At 37.5% G+C, this 26,046-nt stretch overlaps 1 protein-coding gene across 1 annotated transcript in view; it reads right to left on the reverse strand.

Annotated features, from left to right (window-relative positions):
• Positions 1 to 26,046, reverse strand: part of DNAH7 (dynein axonemal heavy chain 7) — a 223,261-nt gene that overhangs the window by 81,529 nt on the left and 115,686 nt on the right. The window contains exons 35-44 of the mRNA XM_014784701.2: positions 24,777 to 24,974; positions 22,323 to 22,478; positions 21,420 to 21,588; positions 19,260 to 19,386; positions 17,836 to 18,055; positions 11,642 to 12,514; positions 9,114 to 9,343; positions 5,564 to 5,894; positions 3,008 to 3,354; positions 1,166 to 1,346 (exon numbers count right to left, since the gene is read on the reverse strand). Of these exons, the coding sequence (XP_014640187.2) occupies positions 1,166 to 1,346; positions 3,008 to 3,354; positions 5,564 to 5,894; positions 9,114 to 9,343; positions 11,642 to 12,514; positions 17,836 to 18,055; positions 19,260 to 19,386; positions 21,420 to 21,588; positions 22,323 to 22,478; positions 24,777 to 24,974 (2,832 nt within the window). The remainder of the gene's footprint in view (positions 1 to 1,165; positions 1,347 to 3,007; positions 3,355 to 5,563; positions 5,895 to 9,113; positions 9,344 to 11,641; positions 12,515 to 17,835; positions 18,056 to 19,259; positions 19,387 to 21,419; positions 21,589 to 22,322; positions 22,479 to 24,776; positions 24,975 to 26,046) is intronic.

Genomic DNA, 26,046 nt, shown 5'->3' on the forward strand with positions numbered 1-26,046 from the left:
ATTTTAGTTAAAATTTCTCCTCCAAAAGCAGATTTTTAGCACACATACATGCATACATTTTTTTTACATTACCATAATTTTACAACATTTTATTATAAAAAGTAAATAAAAATTTCAAACATACAGCAAAGTTGAAAAATGTTGACAGTGAGCAACCACATGCCCACCTATTAGTTATATTATTTAAACTAAAACTGATCACTTGGAGATCATGCCCAATAATAGGTCACATTTCTAAAGATTAGCACAATGTTATATATTTGTACAAACATAGAAATTGTGCACTTGTCTTAGAGAAAGAAGCAGTCTGGGCTGTGGGAAAGAGCATAGCTCTCAGGGTCAGATTGCCTGGGTTCAGATCTTAGCGTTCAATGCCTAGAAGCTGGGCTGGCCACGGGCAAGTCGCTTAACCCTACTGTGCTTTCATTTCCATAAAATGGTCCAAAAAGATCACCTCCCTCAGAGGCTGCTGTGGGAATAAATGAGACAATGCACACTGCTCGCAGAACAATAGTGCCTTGCACTTAATGAGTACTCAATAAATATTAACTGTTACAAAATATTTTGACATTTTTTTCCTGGAGCATAATCAGACTTCAGCGATTAATTTTTGCAAATGGTATCACTATGTAAGTTGGAGCGATGTTTTGTCCTACAACCATTTTCAGTGGACACAGTTTGGTTCTGGGCATTGAGTTCTAATCTCAGCTCTGCCATTAACTCTTATACAACCTAAGTCACTTAACATTTTGGTTCTCCATTTCCCTACCTATAACATGAAGAGTGACTCAAATAGTCTAGCTCAATATTCTAGTAATCTAAGGCAGAGATGACTGGCAATTTTTTTTTTTGAAAAGGCCATAAAGTAAATATTTTAGGCTGTGTGGGCCAGGAGGCACAATCGGGGATATTAGGTAGGTACTTATATGACGTCAAAGTACCATCTGACATTATACAAGGCAATGACATTATATATGAGTCTTCAACAATGTCAAAGCCATTGTTGGCTTATGGACCATATGGATGGTGGGTTAGGCCGGTGGCCATAGCTTGCCAACCCCTGAACAGGAAGAACATAGGATTGCTGTGTAATGTGCTGGTGTGAACATCATTCTTGTTCACGGTAACCGAGGATTTGACCATGTTTGCCTGCTTTGCCCCATACCTGGTTCTCCAGGTCAGCCTTCTTTTGTTTATTGAGTTCGAGTGTGTCCTGAAGCTTTGCCAGCTTGTCCTGAACTTCCCGCAGGGCTGCCTGCTTCTTCCTGAGGCCGTCCATGGCAATTTTGAGCTCCCCTTCAGCCGCTGCCAGTTTTATCTTTTTGGGAGCCACTATTTTTGCCACTCTGCAAAAAGTAAAATTGGAAAATGAAATATACATTTAATATTCTGGTGCACTTTCTATCACTGAATTGACTTTTCTAATATCCTTACTATCACTCAGCACACATCTTTATGCAAAATCTATACTGATTTCTATATTCTATATTTCATCTAAGAATCAAACATGATCCCAGCACATAAGAAATGACTATTAAAATAGATACCAAATATGCATATTGTTTTCAAATAAGTAATTTTTTTTGCCCAAAATAAAATATTCGATTGTTGCCAGCGTGAATTTTGGTGATTTTGCAAAAGGAGAATAGCATATTTATGGAGAATATTACAGTATTTGCGGAAACTAGCCTAATTCATTAAGCCTTAATTCTGATGACGAGACAGTGAGGTATTTTATCTATGTTATTTTGCTTTTTTACAAAAAATCTAAGAATATACCCTTAACTAAAACCAGCTATCTTATAAATATGTATTTTGGTAGTAAAAGGGACATAGATGAAAAAGGATGACTCTAAATTCTCTTCTCCCTATCTGGAAAACCAAGTCAGCCATGTTATCTTTCCAAAGGATAAAACATTAAATTAAAATTTATCATTAACATAATATATAACAAAACATATATAGCGTGTAATATATACATACAACGATTCAAGTTGTGCATGAGTTTAAAAGACATCCTGTAATAGTTGCTTTTTGAAGAAATAACCAATAGTTTTTGCTGTTTTGTACATGATATAAATGGCTCTCATACAATCATCAAAAAAGCTCCTTGTCTCACAAAGAATATATATTATATCAGCGCTTCTCAGATGTGGTCCAGGCCACACCCCCTCCTACTCGGGGAGTCCCTGAGATCCTCCCTTGTTCAGCTAAACAGCTGTATGAGGCTGTATTTTCTTCATATACTTCAATCAAAGCAGTATATTGCAACAGATTGAACAAAGAAGCAGATTTGAGAGTCTAGCTATCTTTTATTAAACAGCATACTAAAGAGATTTGCAAAAATATAAAACACCACCACTCTTCTCACAAATTTTTTTGAAAATGTAGATTTTTAAAAAATAAAATGTTAATTATGTCATTTTTTTTTTTTTGCTATTTTAAGATGAATTAAGTATTTCTCAGTTTTAATTTCTAGTATGGTAGATAAAGATTTGGTGGGGGGTTCTTCAATTTTTTATTTTTATTTTTTTTGGTGAGGAAGATTAGCCCTGCGCTAATATCTATTGCCAATCCTCCTCTTTTTGTTGAGGAAGATTGGCCCTGGGCTAACATCCGTGCCCATCTTCCTCTACTTTATATGGGACGCCACCACAGCATGGCTTAACAAGCAGTGCATCGGTGCGCGCCTGGGATCCGAACCTGTGAACCCCGGGCCACGAAGCGGAGTGTGTGAAGTGGCTTAACCACTAAGCCACTGGGCCGGCCCCTTCAATAATTTGTAAAAGTGTAAACGGCTCCTGAGTCCAAAAACTTTAAGTACCACTGTATTATACTATTTAATTGGTAAAATCTTCTCTCCAGTAAATATGTAAACACATAGCAAGTATTAGACATAATTTTCTGAGAAGCCTCTCACCTACATAGCTTTTAAGTTTCATATTGTCTAACTGACCAAACCTGAAAATAAAACCTATCAGTTAGTATTCTTTCTGCCAGTCCTCACCTGTCATACGAATCCATTGCTATGACCCATTTGCACAGACCTTCAGCTGCTGTGGAAGCATTTCTAATCTTTTCTGGAACAAAATCTGGATTTGGAATATAATTTTTTCTTATGATATTCACATAAGCTGGAGGAATATTGTCCTTGTCATATTCATGAAGTGACTGTAGAAATCTAATGTCACCAAGAAGTCTCTTAGCTGGACCCCAGAAATCCTCTATTTTTTTTCCGGAACCTGTGGGGTCAGGGATTTTGTCTGCTTTGATGCCTTTCAAGATGCATATGGCTTCCATAACTAGCTTGACGCCAGCAGGAGGACTCTTCATGGATTTTACCACTGTGATGTCCTGAAAATAACAACAAGCTAATTACTAAAAAAGAATTGTTTGTTTACACATAACTTTTAATTGGTTCCTATTTTCAAAGTAAGCCATAAGATACAGAAACTCACTCTGCTCATTGGGTAGAAACAGTGATAGTGATCTTATCGTCTCTAGAAGCATTGAGAAGTTTGTCCCAAAGGAAAAATTAAAAACAAAAAAGAATAATAGAAAGATACCCTACGTGTGATTACTTATGACATGAAGTCTACTTCAAAAATACACAAAAGAGAGGTTTGGGTGTCACAAGTAAGAGTTTTATAGCTTCTTAAAAACTATACAAGTCATAGATGCAAACATTAGGAAAATACAGAGAAATTATACATATGTAGGTCTCCTGTAATCCTATTATATACACTAAACTGCTGTAAACTTTTTCATTTACATTCTTCCATATCTTTTTCTATGTGTATATCCTACAAACAGTGTATATGCCATATTTTAACAAATAGAATAACAGAATACACAACATACATGCTGTTTTAAAACCTGTCCTATTTCAATAACAATATATAGTGAATATCCTTTTCATGGTAGTAAACATTTACAAACATAACCATTTACAGCCTTCCAATGCACAGATATGAATCATAATTCTAATACCTTACCTGTGCTTTTTTCTCCATTTTTTTACTATTGCAATCGCCATACTGAATTAAAGACTGTATGTCTTTTATTTTGAAAGCTTTTGACACATATTGACAAACTGCTCTTCAGAAAGTATATAAGGCTTCCTACTTTACTACATATACCCTTAGCAACACTGGTAGGCATTCTGATAGGCAAAAGAAATCTTATTTATTTATTTTTGTGTGTGTGAGGAAGATCAGCCCTGAGCTAACATCCATGCCAATCCTCCTCTTTTTGCTGAGAAAGACTGGCCCTGAGCTAACATCTGTGCCCATCTTCCTCCACTTTATGTAGGATGCCACCACAGCATGGCCTGAAAAGCAGTGTGTCGGTGCGCGCCCAGGATCCGAACCCCGGCTGCCAGCAGTGGAGCGCGAGCAATTAACTCCTATGCCATGGGGCTGGCCCGAAATCTTATTTTTATCTGCATTTCTTTAAATACAAGTGAGGTAGGATATATTTTCATATGTTTATTGACTATTTGTATTTCTTCTTTTGTAAGTTACTTCTTTATATCATTTACTATCTTAGAGCTTTTTTTTCTTATTGATTTGTAAGAGCTTTTTACATAAGGCATATTAATCTTTTGTTTGCCATATATTTCAAATATTTTTCCTCAGTGTTTCCAAACTTATATCCATGGTGTTTATATCAAACAAATGTGTTGGTTTTTAGATACAAAAATTTATTACTTTTTAAAAAATGTTATCAATTATGAAAAATACAACAGAGTGTCCAGAGCACATATATTACAAACAATATTGCTTAGTTTTTTTTTTGTTTTCATGATTTTTCTCATACCAAGAAAACACTAGCTAATAATGCATGCCAAGATTATAAACATCTGACTTACATTTTCTAGTATTCTACAGTAATATAACTATTTATATTTAAATTTCCATCTCAAATCTATTTTGGAGTCAGGTGTGAAGAAAAGATCTAACACTCTCTCACTACCCCACTCAAAGGTTTAGCCAAGATTCTCAACACTATTTATTTTTAAAAATTCACCTTTATCTTTCTTAATTGAAATGTTCCCCTTTCACAAATTAATTTCCAATACCACATTTCATCAAATCTAAGACACGCTATTATAAAACATAACATTATTAGCCATATCATTATTTTATATATCACCAAAAAAAACCCATTGACACAATACTTTATCACATCTACTGTAAGGCGTATTCCAATTACAAAAGTGTCTAGATATAAAAAAGGTGCACCTTAGAATCAAAACATACACTTGTGTCTTATGCCTCTGTCCATTATTGTGGTGCAAAGTTGTTATGCAAAATTCGTGAAATAAGAGTAACAGGTTATAACATCTGGCAGCTTTCTTCTCTTTTAAAAATTGTCTTAGTCATGCATATACATTTCTTTTTTCAGGTGAATTAGGGAATCTTTCTGCCAATTTGAAATGATTTTGACTGTATTAAAACTGGAGACTACCTTGGCGAGACAGACTAGGTTGCAGCCCGTGATGGTAAGTGCTTTCTTGAGCTATGATGACACATTTCCTGGCAAGTGTGTGGTGCGCTCTTACCTGTGCGGTGAGAGTGTCAAGGGCGGAGAGCGCTGACTCTAAGATGGGCAAGGCCCCTGCCAGGTCAGCGTCACATTCGTCTTTGATAGCTTTGGCAGCCATCGCTTGTTCATTTGCTATCGTTTCATCAGCTTTCACTATTTTCTCTGTTTTGGCAACTTCTACAGACTCCTTCTCAATGATTACCATCATTTCGTCAACCTCTCTGCTGGCGACTTTTAACTGAGGATGCAGAGCACCCAGCTCCAACTGCATTGTGGCTACTTGAGACGCAGCAGAATCCAGTTTATCCAAGCCCACTTCGTACCTCTTTTTCATCTTCATTACTTCACTGAAAGCAAAGAGAGAAAACGAGGTTAGTCGTCAGGCTCTGTATCCTCCGTCAAGGGGAAAAATTAAGTGTTCTTGAGCTTTTCAGTCTTTTTCAAGGCATAACTAAAGAAGTGGTCTGAAAGATTTTCACATATATTAACAATTTGTTAAAAAATATAAACTCTAGAAAATGGGATATGCGTAATTAAGTGCAGACAGTATGTCTTGTTCATTTTTGTATTTCCAGTACCTTGCACGATATCTAAGCATACAATAGAGATTCAGAAGTTACCCTTCTTTATTTATTATATACTAGGTACAAGGCGAGGAGTCTCCTATACCAAAATGGACGGTGTACCTCTAAAACTAGGCACCTTGGGAAGTTTATTCCAACAACTCTGTGGTTCCTTAAAACCTTTTTATAATCACTTCTTTAAATACACTTCAGTGCTCAAAATGTTGCCAAAGGTGGCAAATGATTTTAAGATGTCTTCAATATCCTGAAACAGGAATTTTTAATTAAGATAAAAGTGAAAAATAGGATAGATAATAAAGTCAATACTTTTTTTTGGTGCAAAATGATTACAAGGTAATAATAATTGGTTAGAAATAATATAATATTGTGATGTACTTTAAAATTTTTATCTGCATTCATATATGTTCTCTAGAAAATAATCCAGAGAAATATGTAGAGAAAACTATTCCTCTTTATAATTTGTTTCATTTTGAATATTTGATATACCATAATATTTCAATGTAAAAGGTGACATCTTTTAGAAATCCTCTTCAAAAAATAGGCTGGAGTAGGTAACGATCCAGCCCAATAATTGTCTAAAGGCAGAAGCACACTCTTAACTGACTGCTTAACTGGCTTGAGCCGGAATAGGTTACGAGGAGATCATTAAAAAGACTGTCAGAAAAAAATAAAATTTAGAAGTGAAGGGCATGCAACATTTTTGTCACATGTTGGTTCTCTCTGAGTTAGCAAACTACTTGACAGTAGTGGAACTGAGGGGACTGGATACACGAGACCATGTTATCCCTGAGTTCGGGTTCAGCTGGAACCTTGTGGAGCAAGCAAGGGAAAGGTCTCACTCCTGACAGCAGGAAGCAGTTCAACACTGTGGGTCATCCCATGTGATGCTTTGCTAGCTAAACCACTGGTTTCCTGGCAGGTAACCTGATCACTTGCTTCTAGGTTACAGTACTAGCTGGCTATAAAGAGATGTGAAGGCTTTAGCTATTAAGGGAAGAGAAAATACAGGGGGGGAATTCTAGTTGAGGTAAAGGAGAATTTTTTTAAAAAAGAGGAAAATTTGAAAGGCAAATAAGAATATCTAAAAATGCCTAGAAAACTATTACTTTCAACCTTCCTATAAGTTTGTGTTTCATTTTTATAATCTTTCAGTTAGGACGGTCCTAAACATTGTGAGCATACAATCAAAGAGAGATATCAGTGAGATTCAAAAAGTAATCAGACTCTCCAAGAGGTTCGGATCCTCCTGGATCCTCCTGGATGGGAAAACATGGGAGAAAAAAAAAAAAAAGCAAGATTCCATTAAGTTAAAGAGCCTAAGATCTGCATGGAAAGATCACTATTTTGACAGCCAAAGAAGTAATAAAATTCAGCTGAGTCACGTAGCAGCCGTGGGTGGAGGCTGCAGACTGCACTAGGCAGACGGAAAAAATACTAATGGTGTGATTCAAACCCGGAGGTGTGGACCATGGTGAGCAGGAAACTATGACGCCCCAGCTGCAGAAGGCATTACAACAGTCACTACAAACACGGGTGAGGGGCATCCTCCCAGGATCTAGGGTGCATCCTGGACAATATGAGAAAAGGTGCTTCAAAATGCCTGAGATAGTGGGTTAGCCACGGGAAGATTTAGAATTAACTACAGTTAATATGCAAAAATTAAACTCAGTATTAATATTTTTGTGTTAAGGAATCTGTGCACATTTGGTGTTTTAAGTATATTTTTTAATGTTTAAAAGAATTTGGTCTGTTACTTTAACAGATCAGCCTTGTAGTCCAATATAAATTGTGTAATTGAGCAATAGAGATAAATTTGTGTTTTTAAGTGAAAAAAAATCTCACTAAGTTTATAGATAAAACATTTAAAAGAACTTAAGGCTTAAACATACACATAAGTTTAACTTACTAGATTTTATAAATTACTTAAGTACCTAGGAAAATTTGATTTGTTAAATCAGACCCCAAAAGGGGAATAAAAAATTAAAAATTATAAATGCAATGTAAAAAATTTGTTTAAACAACTTTTTGAATGTGACCAAACATTCAAAGTTGAAGTAGTTGAAGATCCCCTTAAAAGTGATCATTAAAATTTCTGAACTTCTAAATTTCTAGTTAATTTAATGTTTTCACATTTTGTAATATACATATTGAGTATTAAATTTTAGGACCAAAGAAACTTTTTTGTGTGTGTAAGGAAGATTAGCCCTGAGCTAACATCCGATGCCAATCCTCCTCTTTTTTTGCTGCAGAAGATTGGCCCTGGGCTAACGTGCCCATCTTCCTCTATATTACATGGGACGCCACCACAGCATGGCTAGACAAGTGGTGCATCGGTCGGCGACTGGGATCTGAACCTGTGGACCCCAGGCTGAGGAAGCAGACCGCACGCACTTAACCACTACGCCACTGGGCTGGCCCCCCCAAAGAAACTTTTGAACAAACTTTTCTGCATGTAAAAGTTACTCTCAAAGACATCAAAAAATTCACTTCGACACATTCTATAGTACCCAAGTTTATTGATGTTTATACTGATGTTTTCAAATGCGAGTTTATTTGAAGAAGGAAAGCTGACCATGCATATTGAGTGGCTGTCTCTGGGTTTCAATGGTTCAGTACCTAAAGAGAAGGTTTATCTCCTATCTAATTACTTATCAAAGAAAAATTACTCTCTATTGGTGTTTACTCAATATCACTATCAAAGTATCCTGGGGCCTTACCACAGCTCTGAGTGGCACACCTTCATTCCTTCAACAAACACGATTATACATTAACGGTGTGCTAGGCAATGCCTCTCTACAAAAGAATAAGACCTGCTCCCTACCCTTAAAATGTTTGTGGAGTAAATCATTTAAAGATTTAACAAAACTCACGGTATATACACATAAAATAAATCTCGACTACACCATAGCTATGTCATTTTTGTACACACAAATATTTTTAAACCGCCATAGCTTACTCAGAAATATGAAATTTCATTTTTACCTTCTTTTCTTTTCCAACAACAGTTTGAAGGTGGAGATTAATTCAAGATAAGAGGTAGGAGTCACATAATTGTATCTTTGAAGTTCAACATAGAAGGATGTTGATAAATCTATGGTAGAAGTGTGGAAGCTTTTACACATGTCGATACAGCCGTCTCGTATTTTCTCTGACATTTCAATCTCTTCCAAGAAGCGTGAGGCAACTGCCTGTAGCGCATCTTCAGGCCACGACTAAATTTAAGATAAATGCTTTAGCACTTATTTTTTTTTTTTTCAGTGAGGAGATCAGCCCTGAGCTAACATCTGCCAATCCTCCCCTTTTTGCTGAGGAAGACTGGCCCTGCACTAACATCCATGCCCATCTTCCTCCACTTTATATGGGACGCCCCCACAGCATGGCTTGACAAGCGGTGCATTGATTGGTGCGCGACCGGGATCCGAACCGGCAAACCCCGGGCCGCCGCAGCGGAGCGCGTGCACTTAACGGCTTGTGCCACCAGGCCGGCCCCATTATAAATGCTGTAGCACTTGATCAAGGGGACTAACATGAGTCTGTTACCGCTGCAGTCCTTTACAACTTATGGATGTTGGAAATGGAGGGTACAGCGTGAGAGATGGGGTGGGAGAGACACTTCCATGAAGAACTTCCCCCAAGTACTTGAATGCTTAGAGCAGGGAGCCAGTAGCCAGTGCATGTGATATTAACTTTTCATGGCTTGTTCAGGGTTAGAGATATTGTTCATGAGTATTGCAGGAGCAAGGAAGAGGAAAGGAACTAAACTAGTGGAATGTCTATGTCTGTGTGCACTCTACTGTTATTATCTCATTTAATTCTCCCAACAATTCTCTGAAGTAAATGTTATTATCCTTTCCCCTAAACTCCAAAATCATATGAACTGCCACCTCCTTGATTTCTCTTATAGGCACCTCAAACTTAACAAGATCAAAATGTGATTCTTATCTCTCCTAAAATACTTGCAGTCTTCCCCACTTAGTAACCATCACCGCCATCTGCCCAGTTGCTCAAGTCAAAATGTAGGGATCACCCTTGATCCCTCTCCTCTTCCTCAACCCTACATCCATCCCATAAGCAGTTCTTTAGGCACCATTCCTAAAAGAGCTTCCCAATCCTTTCCCTTCTTTCCATATCTACAACAACCCAACCCAGTTCACCCAGTTATCATCTGCCTGGAATATTCCAGTAGTGTCCTAACTGGTCTCCCTTGTTGTCTGTTCTACACAGCTGCCAAGTGATCTTTTCAAGATGTCAATTAGGTCATATCACACTCCTCACTTTATAATCCTTCGAAGACTTCCCAGCATACTTAAAATAAAATCCAAAACCAACTTGTGACTCTCTACCTGATCTGGCCCTTCCCATCTTTCTGACCTCAACTCGACTACTTCCCCTCAGTCACTCTGCTCTCGTCACCCTGATTTTCTCTCCCCCTCATTCCTTCTAGAGAGCCCCTTGCCTTCACTAGTTGATTCTCTCTTCCCAGAGCCTCTCAGGAGTGGCACTTTTTGTCTTTCGTGTTTTCTCTTAAAGGTCACCTATGCAGAAAGCCTTTACTCCCTATATGCTACTCTGTATGACGGAATTATTTTTTGCTAATTTGTTTTCTGTAGAAAGTAAGCTCAAGGAGAGCAGAAGACTTGTCTGTTTCATTTTCCCCTTCATCTCCAGCTTTTAGAATAAGACCTGCTACAAGGCAAGGTTTCAATAAATATGTGTTGCATGAAATAATTAATCTCTGCAGGAAATGGAGCTACAGAGGGGCTATGTAAATTCCCCAAGGTCAAAAACGCTTATGTGTTGGATCTCACTCACTGGATCTCTGCCATGGCCCCAAAATTTCCTACCCGACACCCTTGTCCGCTCTGCTCTGTGTTTCCTGATACTGTAGCTTACTACAAAAAGTGTCACTCTGGCTTGCTTCCTTTTGACTTCCTGTTGGGTTTGGCTAATGGAAAGAGATAGGAGGGTGGAAGAAGAAAGAAGTCGAGGTATTTATGCCGTCCCTTCCTTTCTAGCAGGAGCTGAGTTCTCGGTTTCAGGCTCCTGTTCCTGTCAGGCGTCCTACTTCCACAGCTCCAAGCTCCACTAACTCCTTCCTCCCTATGCCCTTTATATCCAGCTGTAGTAACAACTTCCTGCTAGGCTCCACCACCTCCTGATAGCTCCCCGTTCACTCTCAGTTCCTGTAACCCTGTCCGCACCTCTGTGAACAGTCCCTTCATTCAGCTTTCCCCAGTGAAGCCTTCCAATGTGCTCTCTGTTCCTGTCAGGACCCTGACTGACGCACAAATTTATCCTAAAACTTTCTACAATATATTGAGGTTATTGACTATATACACTAGAAATAAAATATTTTTCTATTATGATGATTTCTTGAATTATAATTTCATAAAATACCTTGTTATTGATCAGAAAATTCTGCTAAACTACATTTTTTGGGGGAAGTCTATAAAATAAGTCACGATAATTCAACATTTCTAGAAGTCTATCTAAAATTCACATGGCGATACCTGAAACCAGTCGATGGTACAGCAGTTAACAAGAGCAGGGAACTTTCTAAGTCGAATCCGAAATGCGTCTCCAATGGGACTCATGGCGAGGACGACATGCAGTTGGTTGCGGCAGCGATCGATAAACATGTTGAAAAGAGCTATGGGGCTTCCGTCTGTCTGTTTGGTTTTATCCCGCTGGCGATCTAACTGACGCATCTTTTCACATATTTCCTGCTTCTCATCTAATGCAAAGAGATTTGGAATCTCCCCAGCGTTTAGCAGATTGTTGACATCTTCTAGAAATGACTCCCTTTTGATCTGAGTATCTGTAAACAGGAAGACACCCTGCATCTCACCTTCAGCACATTTCCTTAAGATCACTTTCAAATCTTCATGCCACTCAGAGTTACCATAGCCCTTGGAGATTTCAACCTGGAAAACTGAATAATCAGCCATGTGGGCAGCTAATCTGGTGACAGACTGCCTTCCACTCCCCCCAACGCCAACCAGGAGAGCATGGCTGCGAGGCTGCTTCAGGATCCTGGAAATTCTGCTGATGTGTTCTATGGCAAATCGGAATAAGACGAGGTTCATGGTTTTTTTGCTCATGTTGTTGTATTCTTCTAGGTGAGCTTCCACTATCACTCGAAGATTATCCACGTCTGCAACTTCTCTGTAGTTGGTATCCTCCCTCTTGGGATCATGGAAATCACAAAACATTAAGCTGCGTAAGTCGTCTTCTTCCACCACTCCGTCATTATTAAAATCCAAGCTTTGAAAAAGCTCATGAAAATTTTCATCCATATATTTTTTCAAAATTTCTTGAATGTAGTTGATAAGCCAACTTCGGTCTGCATTATCCAGAAGGCGATCATAATACACTCTAAGGACCTATATAATAATTAAAAAGCAGCTTTAGGAACTGATTCTTCTATTTTTTTTAGTTTTATTTCCGTGCTAATCTCAAGTAATATAAAAAGTACTCCCAGAAAATTTCTGTGGGTTTTCTTAAAAGCACTATTATCCAAACAATCATGACTGACTCATAATAATGTTTATTTTAAATATTAATTTTGATCATATATATTTGGAATAATACACAGCTACATTGTTATCAATAAATAGAGGCAATTTGCAGGGACTGAAGCAGACTAGAGATGCAAAGAGTATTAAGGACTACAGAAAGAAAGAAAAGGACTAGAGAAGGTGAGCAACGGCCCCTGCGGGTCACTCAGCTATGGATAACAGAGCTGGGCACTGGTATCTAGGGGTTTCCGACTCCCTTGCACTGATCTTTCCTTTTTCCAAGCCAGATAACATTTTATAAATTATTGACAAATCAATAGATATTATTTTCCTTAAAAAAGCACATTTTCTAGAAAAAGAGAGAATGTCTTAGGTGGAGGGCAAGTTTGTTTTGGACATTTGATAATTATTTTTGTTGTAAGTCATTGCAGAGAGCAATCTACTAAAATAAATCTCTGGTCATAGGCACATGTTATGGCTGCAAGAAACAGTTAATCAGGCTTGCTACATAAATTAACTATTCCTCACAGTGGTACGAGTGTCCCTTGGTTACAATCTGTTTTGGACTGAATCGTATCCCCCCAAAATTCATATGTTGCAGCCCTAACCCCCAATGTGACTGTATTTGGAGAGAGGTCCTTTAAGGAGGTAATTAAGGTTAAACGAGGGCATAAGGTTGGGGTCCAAACCCAACAGGACTGGTGCCCTTACAGGAAGAGGAAGAGACACCAGAGCTCTCGCTCTCGCTCCCTGCAGGCACACAGAGGAAGAGCCATGTGAGGACACAGTGAGAAGGCAGCCATCTGTAAGCCAGGCAGAGAGCCTTCACCAGAAACCAACACTGACGGCACTTGATCTTAGATTTCTGGACTCCAGAACTGTGAGAAAATTTCTGTTGTTCAAGCCACTCAGTCTGTGGTATTTTGTTACGGCAGCACTAGCAGAGTAACACACATATGACAGAAGCAATGTACATATTTGTCAGGAAAACTTCTAACTTTGAGTCCTGACTCTGCTATGCTATTTTGGGCAAGTTACTTAAATCTGTCTGCATCAGCTTCTTTACCTATAAAATGGAAGTAGTAATACATACCTTATAAATCTCACAGATGTACAGCAAAAATAGAATGACAACATATGTGAAAACACTATAGAATTGATAAATATAATTATTACATCCTGCCTTGGAATCAGCCTAACGGTGTTCAAGAATGATGATTGTAGTGTTTTCATTGTTGTCAAGTTGATGATATAATAGTGTCATCCTTTTTTCTAGTAATGGTGGCTGTACAGGCAAATGGTATGATTTAAGCCTTCCCCCTACTCCAACCAGTTCAAAAGCTATTTCTCTATGGGACTATGTAGTTTCCCAACGTATGCCAATAGCCACCTCCTTGGGTTGAGGTACTGAAGATGTCATACAATATTCCTATGAGAGGAAGAAACTAAATTAAGCCAACCTCACATGTCAGGCATCAGGGCCTAAGCATGCATCAAGTATATTATTATCTAGCTGGCAATTTAGCAAGAACCTAAGAAGTGTTTCCTCAAAGATCATCAACATACCTGCACTGAATCATCTGAGGTACTTGCTAAAATGCAGATTCCAGGGCCCCACTCCAGATTTGCTGACTTAATACATTTGAGGATGGTGCCTGAGACTATCCTTTTTTTTTCTTTTTTCATTTCCTTATATAAGGTACAAAATTCTTAAGTGTACAGTTCCAAGAATTTTTAAACATTTATACAGCCATGTAACTATCACCAAGATCAAGACCTAGAACGTTTCCAGCACCTTGGTGGGCTCCCCCATTCTCCCTTCTGGTGATATCTGTCCTCCTCCCTCCCCCACAAGGAGCTATTATTCTATCACCACCTCTTACGTTTTTAAAAGCTGACATGTAAAATTTTTTATTACAAATCTAAGTTATTGCAAGGGAGGTAATTTCTGGCATATTTATATTGTATTTGTGCTTTAAATTGATTTACCTCAAACCTTGATTACAGATTGTTTTAACTGATATATAATTCAAGTATCATAAAATTCACTCTTTTAAAGAATATAATTCAATGGTTTTCAGAATATTCACGAAGTTGTGTAACCAACACCACTACCTAATTTTAGAACTTTTTCATCACCCCAAAAAGAAACTTTGTACCCATTAGCAGTCACTCATTATTATTCACCCCCACCCCCACCAGCACAGCCCATGGCAACCATTAATCTACTTTCTCTCTCTTTGGATTTGCTTATTCTGGACATTTCATATAAATGGAATCATATAATATGTGGCCTTTTGTGTCTGGCTTCTTTCACTTAGCATAATATTTTCTAGGTTCATCCACGTTGTAGCATGTATCAGTATTTCTTTTTAGAGATGAATAAAATCCCATTGTACATATATATATTTCAGTTCTCCTGGGTATATAGCCAGGAGTGGAATTGCTGGGTCATATTGTTTAACATTCTGAGGAAGTACCAAACTGTTTTCCAAAGTGGCTGCACCATATTACATTCCCTCAAGCAACTATGAGGGTTCCAATTCGTCCACCATCCTCACCAACAGGTGTTATTATCTGTCTTTTTGAGTATAGCCGTCCTAGTGGATGTGAGGGGTACTTCACTGCAGTTTTGATTTCCCTAATGAATAATGATGTTGAACATCTTTTCATGTGTTTATTGGCCATTTGCATATTTGGAGAAATGTCTGTTCAAATCCTTTGCCTACTTTTATGTTGGGTTATTTGTCTTTTACTGTTGAGTTGTAATAGTTCTTTATGTATTCTGGATAGGAGACATTCATTAGATACATGATTTGCAAGTATTTTCTCCCATTCTATGGGTTGTCTTTTCACTTTCTAGATAGTGTCCTTCAAAGCATGAAAATTTTTAACTTTGATGAAATCAAATTTATATATATTTTTCCTGGATTGCTTATGCAGAATATCTATATTTAACAAGCCAATCAGATGTTATGTGCACTAGCACTGGAACACCATGGAGAAGCCAAAGGGAATGCAAAATAGTAAGCCAGTTTTATACCTTGAAAACCATTTAGTAAAATTATATTAGGACTTCTAGTTTTGCAAAAGTGTCTGGAAAGGAAAAAGACCTAAAGTAGTGTCTGACGTTTATTAGGCCCTCAGGAAATTTTTTTTGACTGAACAGAAATAAAGCACAGATGAGAGTGTTGAGTTCAATCACTTCATATTTTTTGAAATGTTGAGAACAATGTGTCTAGCACTGTTCTTGGCACTGTGGATCATCAGTGGGAAAAAAGAGAAATCTCTGCCCTCATGGAGCTTGCATGCTGTCTGAGGGAGATGGACGATAAACATAAGAAATGACTTCATGGCATGTTAGAAGTTGATCAGTGCTATGGAAAGAAGAAAAACAGAGCAAGTCAAGAAAGACTGGAACTGCTAGCGGGGTATGAGGCTGTAGTATTCTATGGGGTGGTCAGTGTGGGCCTCATCAAGAAGGAGAGATTCAATCAAAGGCAGTAGGAACCTAGCCCAGAGGATCAATATCTGGGGGAAGAGCATTCCAGGCAGAGAGAACAGCCCGGAGGCCTGTGTTGCTGGTGAAGGGTGAAGAAGGGGGAAAGCAGGATGCAGCCTGAGGGGAACCAGGGAAGAGGTGCACATAGAAGGTCTTATGGGCCACTGGACTTTATTCTGAATTCCTCCCAATGAAGTAGAGCGCTATTGCAAAGTTTTGAGCTGAAGACTTAAATTCATTACATTATATGAATATGAAGTAGTCACTAAAAATTACAAGTTATTATATTATGAACCTCATTAAGTGCCCAAAAAGCTCAACAGCCATTGTCAAACTCAATAATCTTACATCCAAGGATCTGAAAAATGCTAAAAAATAACTATAAATACCACAGATATTCAATGGCACATATGAACTACTCCCACAATTGGAAGAAAGCAATGGCATGTATAATCCCAAGGGATGGAGCATGTTACGCATAATAAGACTGTCTTCCTTCTCCCTCTATGCACTCATTCAACAATACTGATCGAGCCCTTGCTATGTGTCAAGCACTGGGGAAAGCAGTGAATAAATAAAATTGCTGCTCTCATAAAGCCTCTATTCAAGTAGAGACAATAAGGAAGCAAAAATATAGCCAGTGTCAAGACACATTCAGTGTTATGAAGAATTAAGTGAGATAGGAGATAAAGAGCTATGGGGGTAGGGATGGCCCAAGGCCAGCCTCTGTGGAAAGGAGATATTTAAGCAGAGACCTGAAGGAGATAAGTGGGCAAGCCCTGTGGATAATGAGGGGAAGAGTGTTCCAGGCAGAAGGAAATCAAGGGAGAAGATCCTGAGGTGGAGGATGCTAGATGCTTCCTAGAGTAAGATTTGGCCCCTCACAAAATGCTGCCTTGGACAATGCACTCCTTCAGTGAAGTCAATGACATCTCCCCCTCTGGCCTCTCTCCCTGTCCACCATTCAGCATATTTCTATTACCCATGTTACCTACAGACTACAGCCCGTGTCCATGCCCCAGAATATGGATCCCACTCAGGCAATTAAGTGACCTACAGTGGAGTGCACTAAGAATCTGCAGACCATACTTTTCCAAAGAATCATTTTTAGGGACCTTGCCGTGGGCAAAATTTCCGGGTGGAATGTACCTTCACTTAGACATATATTTGAATGTGTGAGGATTTAGGAATTCAAATTGTAGATCTAAAAAGCCTACAGAAGTGGAATTTTTAAAAGCCCTTTTGAAATTTATGTCTCTGTAGGACATGGTTTTAACATAACAGCGCATTCCCATTTTCTAGATTTCTTAACTACCTTATTAAAATTAAAATAACTATATTCTTTATATATTAAAAATGGAAGAACATTTTTATTCCCACTTTCCAATATTAGTTGCCTAATTCTAAGTCACTTAAAGAAGACTGACCCAAAGTGATACCTATTTCGAAATATCCTATAAATCAACAGAAATTCCTAAAAGTGGGAGATAAAGCATTTTAAACATCCTAAAATATATTGGTATTAAATATTTTTAAAAATTATCTTGATCATTGGCCTTCATAATGCCAAACAGCTGAATGCATTTTAACAATATAAGCTGTCAAATATTTCTTTTTACCAGTTGTTAGCATGGTAAAATCCTTATTTATTGCATAATCATATTTCAATAACACAGAAATCTACCTCATGAACCCAAAGACGTTTAATCACTTCTTTGGTTTCTGCTGTTTCCGGTCGCGACAAACAAACACCCTGAATGACACGGGAGAAATCTCGGAGGTTGAACAAGTAGTGAGATTTGGCTGGAGTAGGCAAGAGATTCTTCATTGCTTCTTTATACAGAGTCATTGTACCATTTACAATTTGTGTGGTCAAATCTAGAAAATCACCTGGAAATTTATAACTTAAAATTTTTTTAAACAAAAAGAAAGAAAAATGTTAGCAAATATAGAATTATAATACATAAATAATATTTAGCATGATTAGTATAAAATTTTTATTCTGGCTAAGACAATTGATTTAGTTTAAAGAATTATCATTTCTTATTATTATAATAGAATTTTTACTTCTTTTAAAGCTACTGTCCATTCATTATTTTATTTTCTGTTCAAAGGAACTCCATGAGTAAGCAGGACCAATTTAATGAACTTAAAACTACTTAAATGAGTGAAGAGAAGAGGCAGCCAAGCAGCCCAGATTGTGTAACTCAAATTCAGCACCCACTGGACAAATGCATCCTAACCTCTTTCACTCCCAGCATTCTCAACTGTACATAGATAGAATCCCTGAAGAACACTGGTGAAATGGGTATTCTCAGAGAAAGGGAAGAAAGAAAATACAAATATAGAAAAAATAAGGAAAAGAGAAAAAGGAGAGTTAAATAGAAAGTGAAATAAATAGTAAGCCAAGATAAAAAAGGGCAGAGGGCATGACTAGGGTAGAAAGAACTAGAGAGAGAACATCCATTTGGAAAAACTGGCTATCTTGAACTTCTGGCTTGGCGAGGAGCCCGCTGTCCTCCTTCATCATCATGGCAAGGGCAAAGAATGACAGTTTCCTGAGAATGAACAGCAGGGAGCCGAGACTTGCACCGCCCAGGTCCACTTGGCTCCCTGACCTCTGTGCATCTTGTAGAGAAGCACTGAGTTTCCAGAGCTAGGGAGCAACACTTGCCCAGGGTACAGGCTCCAAGGCTACACTCAAACCTGGACATGGACACCCCCAGGGAACTCAAGAGTTCTACTACTGGTATCAAAATCACAGGATAACCCTGGCATATCTTTCTAGCATTAATTGCACTACGTGGTGAAAATTCAAAATATTGATAACTCCAGCATGGACATATTACACAAAAAAATGCAAAATTTGTATAGATTTTTAGGCAAAAATCCAAGACTTCAGACAAAAAAAGGAAAAAGAGAAAGATATCTGGCCCCTTTGTATTATAGTGATGGGAGCAGCGGAGGGGAGCAATGTTACCTGTTACCTTTTTCCTTACCTAGGGATGCTTTTGTGGAAATGTTTGAGAAGCACTACTTACACTGATACATTTTAAAAGATTTTATACACACTCTCATGAAAAAACACACACATCTTAAATTACTTACCAGATTTTTAAATGCCAGGTTAAGATCCTAGAGAAGATTGTAAACATGGATTTATCACTAAACTCATTGATTGTTATAATATTGAAATGTCGCATGTATCGAGGAGTTACTGGATTTCGACCACCACCTAAATATTAAAAAGAGTAACTCTTAACAATGTTACTAGTATATACCAGAGTATTTTCTCTAATATTTTACAGCATAAAACAACTTGAAAGATGGACACATTCATGCCACACAAAGTTAAGAGTAATCAATTGTTTGGATAACCCTGACCTCAAAACAGTTTTCCCCTCAAAGTCAAGGTGTTGTTTTTCTAGTTGAATTATCTTAGTGAGTTCAACTAATTAGATATCATCTTGGGTCAGGTGTATGTTACCTAAGGAAATGAGACCAAACAGAAAGAGCCATTGGCCATGTTCTCCATGACTCATAGCCCAAAGCAGTAAACCGTAAACATCCTCATTCCAATACAATATTAAGATATAATATTATACAATATTAAGGTAACTCTGGTGTACCTGAGTGACCAAACTTTAGGGTTCCTCCCACATGGCTGAAATTCAGCACGGCCTTGGCATATAGCCTGATTCCTCCCCCACATCTTGAAATTAATTTCCCTAAGACTAGTCTATGTAGCTCATGTGGCCACCTCACTGGCTACTTCCATTTAAAAATTTGGAGATTATACCATTTTCATAAAATAATGATTACATTTCCAAAGATGAGGCTTTAATAACTGACTTAGCATGTAACACATCACTTTACAAAATTGATATTATCATCTTTAAATGTATTGCATTTTTAAAAACAAATTGTATTTGCTTTTTAAGGGATTCTATCATGAAATCTTTGTTAAAGAAGTGATTTTAAAAGTGCATAATATCTCTAATAAATATTTTGCATAAAAATATATAGGTTCATGTTTTATGTTTCTTTAAAGCCAGATAAATCTGTATTTTGCTGGATTATCCAGCACTAATTTTGAAAACATGAATAATGTGTGAAAGCATGTAACTGGCAGCAACGAATCTATAGATCAAGATAGTTATGTATGTCTATGTATTTAGAAGCTTATAATGAACACTGGTCTACCTGGGCAAGTTTAAGGAAATGGTGGAAGGGTTTCAGAAGGAATAGTGAGAGATCATATCCCCCAGCTCTGTCTTCAACCTTCCTCCCAGATAACATCCAGAAATGCTGATTATTTTTAGAAAATGGGGTCCAAGAGGAAAAGATACCTCTACCCTTCTGAAGAGGAAGGGAAAAAGGGACACGTAGTATAAATGACTGGCTTGGGGTCGGGGAGAGGCAAAGTAGAGCTGAAGTCCGAGACCCAGGAGCAGGAGTGTCTTATTTAAAAAGAAAGAAAAAAAGCATTCGAAGTGGCCCAGGGAGTGTGCTGAGAGCAGTTACTGATTTAGAGTAACTGCTGCACTAGAGGTCAGATAAAGGTCAGGGGGTTTGGAGGCAAATATTGGAGAGATTCCCTGAAGAAATGGTGCATCGAGAAAAGGAATTTTTTTAAAAAGTAGAATAGCAGCTTGAGTTTAGGAGAAGAACGTTAAAGACGTCCAGTTAGTTGAATCAAGCCATTTTAGATATTCCGGCATAAAAAATTTCCCTACATAGAGCTTCCTTTGAGTTTATAAATTTCTCTTGGAAAATGTAAAAGATCTTCAAGAGTTAATTCTTTTGGCCATTTCCTACTTAAATTCCTCTCAACAGCCTGTCTAAATCCAGAGACTCACTGGAATGGGACTTAACTTGGGGGAGAAGAAAAGTGATTTCTGAAGCAGGGATGTTTCATACAGGTGAAACTTAAAGGAATGAAACAGAGGGAAATGAAATGCCCCAGGGGGATCTGGGTTCTTGGAATGTAAAGACAGGAAATGGGGAGCAAAGTCACAGAAGGTGGGAGAAAAAGGATTTGGAAGAGTTGGTGGGAGAATGGCCCCAACCAAGGCAACCCACTCTGTAGTGCTGACCATCAGGGTACACACCCTTAGGTCACAATGTATATACATAGAAAATACACACATACACAAAACATTGTAACTCAAATTGTCCAGTTGGGTTTCTCTTTCTTTCTCCAGCTATCTCTTTAGATATGACCAGAGTGACTTTCAATCTTAATAATCACAAACTCAGAAAATGTACCTGGAGGTCCCATAGCACACATGATTTGAATGTCCACTAGTTTAATCACAGAACAATCTTTCAGGTCATACCAATTCCAGTGATCTAACCACTGTCTAAGTAACTCGATGGGAGGTTGAGCCCCATACACCTCCCGAGCGGGCATATTGACATCATCTACAAAGACAACCTAGAATGAAAAAAGAGGAGGTATTAGAAAACGTTAACATCTTACTATTGTGTCTGTCCTAGTGTGTAAACAATGCTGAGGCAAAGAATTAGACTTCTTGTGGACAGATGTGAGAAGTGATGGTTTCTTTTCAAATCAAGAATAATATCCCTTAGCACCCATGCATCTAAGGAATAGAGAGACAGTCTCATTACTGACCTTTATTGGTTAAGAGTTTCGGACTTATCAATCCTCTCAGACAATTTGTTTCTCAATATACCTTCTCTTTTTTTCCTTATACAACTTCAGTACATTAAAATAAATAAGAAAGGTCTGTTTAAAAATGATTATAACCTCTGAGTGGTGAGAACAAGGTTGAGAAGGGTGTTCTTGGCAGGGGAACACAGATAAGTCAATGGATAGCTAGGTTGTTTAAAGGCCTAGAAGAGCAAGCAGCAAAGACTCTGCTGAGTAAAAATGTTAATGAGAGAATTAGGAAGGTAGATAATTTCCCAGATGAATATTCTACTTTTAATTCAAAGGGCAACTGCTTGTTTTTAATGTCAAGTTGTCTAATGCACATACAAATGTGAACACACTTTTAGCAAAACTTCTTAATCAAAATTTGTGATTAAAAAACAAACATACAAAAAGATGTCAAGCCCCAGTCTACCTGGTTTCCTTGTTCTGATTGTAGCCGTGTACATGAATAGGACCAGTGCTGTTCTATACATATAGAAACAGAGAGCAATTACCATTCTTTTGCCCAAAGGAGGACCAAAAACTCCCTTTCTTCTTTTGTCCAGTTTTGACATGATAATATTCTGAGTTTGAGCTGCTGTAGTTTGTGCTGAGAAGTTAATTAGCAGAGGCTTGTAGATTTCTTTATTGAGTTGATTTAAAAGAAAATTCTATATAAAAGGAAATAATAAAATGAGCCACAGCTGGAATTACGTTTTGACATTTCAGAATAAACACTAAGCATCATTGTCGACACACTTGAATTTAATATTGGTGTGTCATAACAAGGTAAAAAGAGATGGAATCAATAGAAATAACAGTTACCATATCAATGGAGTGTCTCTATTTGTCCAGATTCCAAGCATTGGCTTCTCTGATTTCCAAAACCAACATGCAGAGCACACATTCCTTCTTAATATGAAGTCACAGGGACTCAGAAATTAAGAAACTTGTTTATGTCTCAGGGGTGGGGCAAGAATTCAGACTGCCATTTGTCTCTCTCCAGATCAATATTCTTTTTAACACAGCTTATTATTTTTCCACTTAAATACTAAGTTATCCGACTGTAAGTTAGGAAGCTTAAATCATATAATTGTATTTTTAAAATAGAACTCACTGAAAAGCAGGTACAATTACAATGATTCTCACTCGAGATGTTGTGTTCCAGAAATCGTCTTGTAGAAGAATAATGAAATAGGAAAATATTTACAATATATTAAGTAGAAAGAAGTAGATTACAAAATAAGATGCAAAGTATATTCCCAAATTTGTGAAAAGTAAATTTTTTTTCTTTTGGCCTGGGCAGTTAACTACCTGGGGTGAATTTGATGGAGGCATAAAAGACAAAAGGCTTAATTTTTCTCCAACCACTGTCTTAACCATGTTAAGTCTCCATTCCCTGACTCTTGATGATATCTTGGGCAAATCTTTTATCTTACTGTACAGTTCCAGTTATTTTTCTAAAATCTAGGCCAAATCAACATCTCGATTTAAAATCTCAATCTAAACTTCTCTCTTCCCTGCTCTTGGTTATTCCCTGATACAGACAGCATTTAGTTTACAATAGAGGTGTCATTTCAATCTACTGTGAAAGAGATTATTTAATAAATGATACCAGGACAATTATTTAACTATACACCCAAATATATTCAAAAGGATTAAAGGATTAAATTAAAATATGAAATCAATAAAGAACTGGAAACAGGTACTGTCATAAACTGGGGGAATGTGAATTGACTGAGAACTTGCAATGGGGGAGGGACCACTGATGGCTCCTTCCCTCTCCTCCACCTGACTCCCCTGTCTTCTTCCTCTCCCACAGTTGGGTAGGGGCAGAGCTAGAGGAAGACAGGCAAAAGTGCAGCTTCACTGGTGTCACTGTGCTTCTCTCTTGGCTAATGCTGTCTTGCCCGCTGTCATGGCAAGCTTCCAAATGCTTGTTGTCTGAGAGCAGATGTGCAGGTTCTTTAGATACTCCAAAGAGACAGCCACACTGCACAGTTCCCTGACATTAGGGAACTAATGGGGTTCACTCACTGCAGTGGGCAGTCATCTGGAATGGAGTCCCAAGAAGGCTGAAGTCCACTTATCTTCCACATTGTCCAATTGACCCTGGGGGAAACTTGCACTTACTTGCCATGCCAAAGGCTGGGGATGCTATTTACTGTTAGTTCCAGCCAGCTTTTTGCCTTTAGAAACCAGAAACTAGAGGCAAGAACTGGTGTTTGATCAATTTATCCTCCTAAACTCAAGGGAACACAGGCCGTCTAAAGCCACTGAGATTTGGGAAATTATCTGTTACACCAGCTAGCGTTTTCTTAACTAACACACAATGGGTATGATTCTAGAAATCAAGAGAAATCAGTCTTATTACTACATAGTAATTGTTTAGATATTAAATACTTTAGAAAAATAAATATCAATTGTAATTAACTAAAACACCATTTTCAAGGCATATGAAATTCTTCATCCTCGACAAGCTTTTTTTTTTTTTGGTGAGGAAGATTCACCCTGAGCTCACATCTGTTGCCAATTTTCCTCTTTTTTGCTTGAGGAAGATTTGCCCTGAGCTAACATCTGTGCCAGTCTTCCTCCATTTTATATGTGGGTCGCTGCCACAGCATGGCTGATGAGTGGTATAGGTCTGCACTGGGATCCGAACCTGGGAACCTGGGCCGCCAAAGCAGAGCGCTCCAAATTTAACCACTACGCCATGGGGCCAGCCCCTTGGACAAGCTATTTTTATTAAAATACCTAAGAACATGGGATAATAATTTAGTGATATAAAATGGCATCATGTCTTTAATCAATTTTCTAAAATAAATAGTTACTCAAAAATTCTCAGTGGCTCCAACATCAAAATACTTGAGTATTTAAAAAATATTAAGTCCACTATTTCAGATAGTTTAAAAATAACATTCTTAGAAATATTATGCACGTTTTAATATGTATATTTCTACAGTACTTACAATAATATAAACACTCTTTCCAGTTCCTGTTGGTCCTACAAATATTGAAGGCTTTTGATGGGTGGTCAACAATTCCATTAATGCAGAGTATCGAATTGTGTCCAGAGTTGGTACAATGATTTCATTAAACATCATATCCTTAGGAATTGAAGGAGCTTCTGCCAGTTTCTTTACCCATGGTTCCCATTTTCCTATTCCCTGTTTATAATAAACAGCCAAATAGTGAATGTTATGTTATAAAATACTTTTAAAAGTTCTGCATTTCCATGCCATTGTAGAAAAAAAAAATAAAGATCAAAACCTTGATATTTATACATTTGTTTTTAACCTTTAAAACACTTCACCCTGAATTTGAAAGTTAAATTTTGTGTTAAATTAAGGGAAACTAGGCTTTTATATGAATGAAAATGAAATGGCAATGCTGTGGTATTTTTGATGCCCTGAAACCACTGATTAAGTCAACCCAAAGATTAGTTATTTTGGCCAAATGTTAGATTCTTTAATGGCGTTGATAAAATTAGACTAATTAATGTGTTAGAGAGTAAAGAATTTTATTCAATAAATGTTATTCAATATAGAAATTTTTTCCACCTGGAAGATCAGCTGTATATTGCTTGACTTTGATAATGGTATTTATAACATCAGCTTATCATTTCAGGCAAGATTTCTTTTTTTTTTAATTGTGGCACAAAATATCTAAAATTTACCTTCAACTATTTTTAAGCGTACAATTCAGTAGTGTTAACTATATTCACATTGTTGTGCAACAGATACCTAGAACAGACAAGATTTGCTAATACGAGATTATTATTATAAATTGAGATTATACTATACCTTTGCATCCAATTAGTTTGTGAACTAAAATTTTAAATCCTATGACAGTGTTTATAACAAAAAATTTCAAAAATACCACGTTAACTCTCTTTAGGAAAACACCACTGCCCTCTCCATTCTAACAGAATCAAATTCATGTTGCTGGTCATTCAAAGCACATCAGAATTCAGACTCATCTTCCTTCACATCTTCATGTGTCCCACAACCCAGCCTCACTGATGGACTTTCTGGTTCCAAACATGCCCTGGGTCCCTGGGCCTTGACACGTGGCACTCTTTTGGCCTAGAGTGTTACGTGACATTCTTCTGAAGAGGTTAGGAACTCATTGAGGTCAGCTCTGTGGTTTATTCACTTTTGTACCCTCTCGTAGAGATTTTTTTGAGAAGGCTGAATTCACATCAGTCTGGAAAAATTGTATTGCAAAGAAATTTCTAGA

This window comes from Ceratotherium simum, chromosome 9, assembly GCF_057802395.1.
Source record: "Ceratotherium simum simum isolate JZ-2026a chromosome 9, ASM5780239v1, whole genome shotgun sequence".
Lineage (NCBI taxonomy): Eukaryota > Metazoa > Chordata > Mammalia > Perissodactyla > Rhinocerotidae > Ceratotherium > Ceratotherium simum.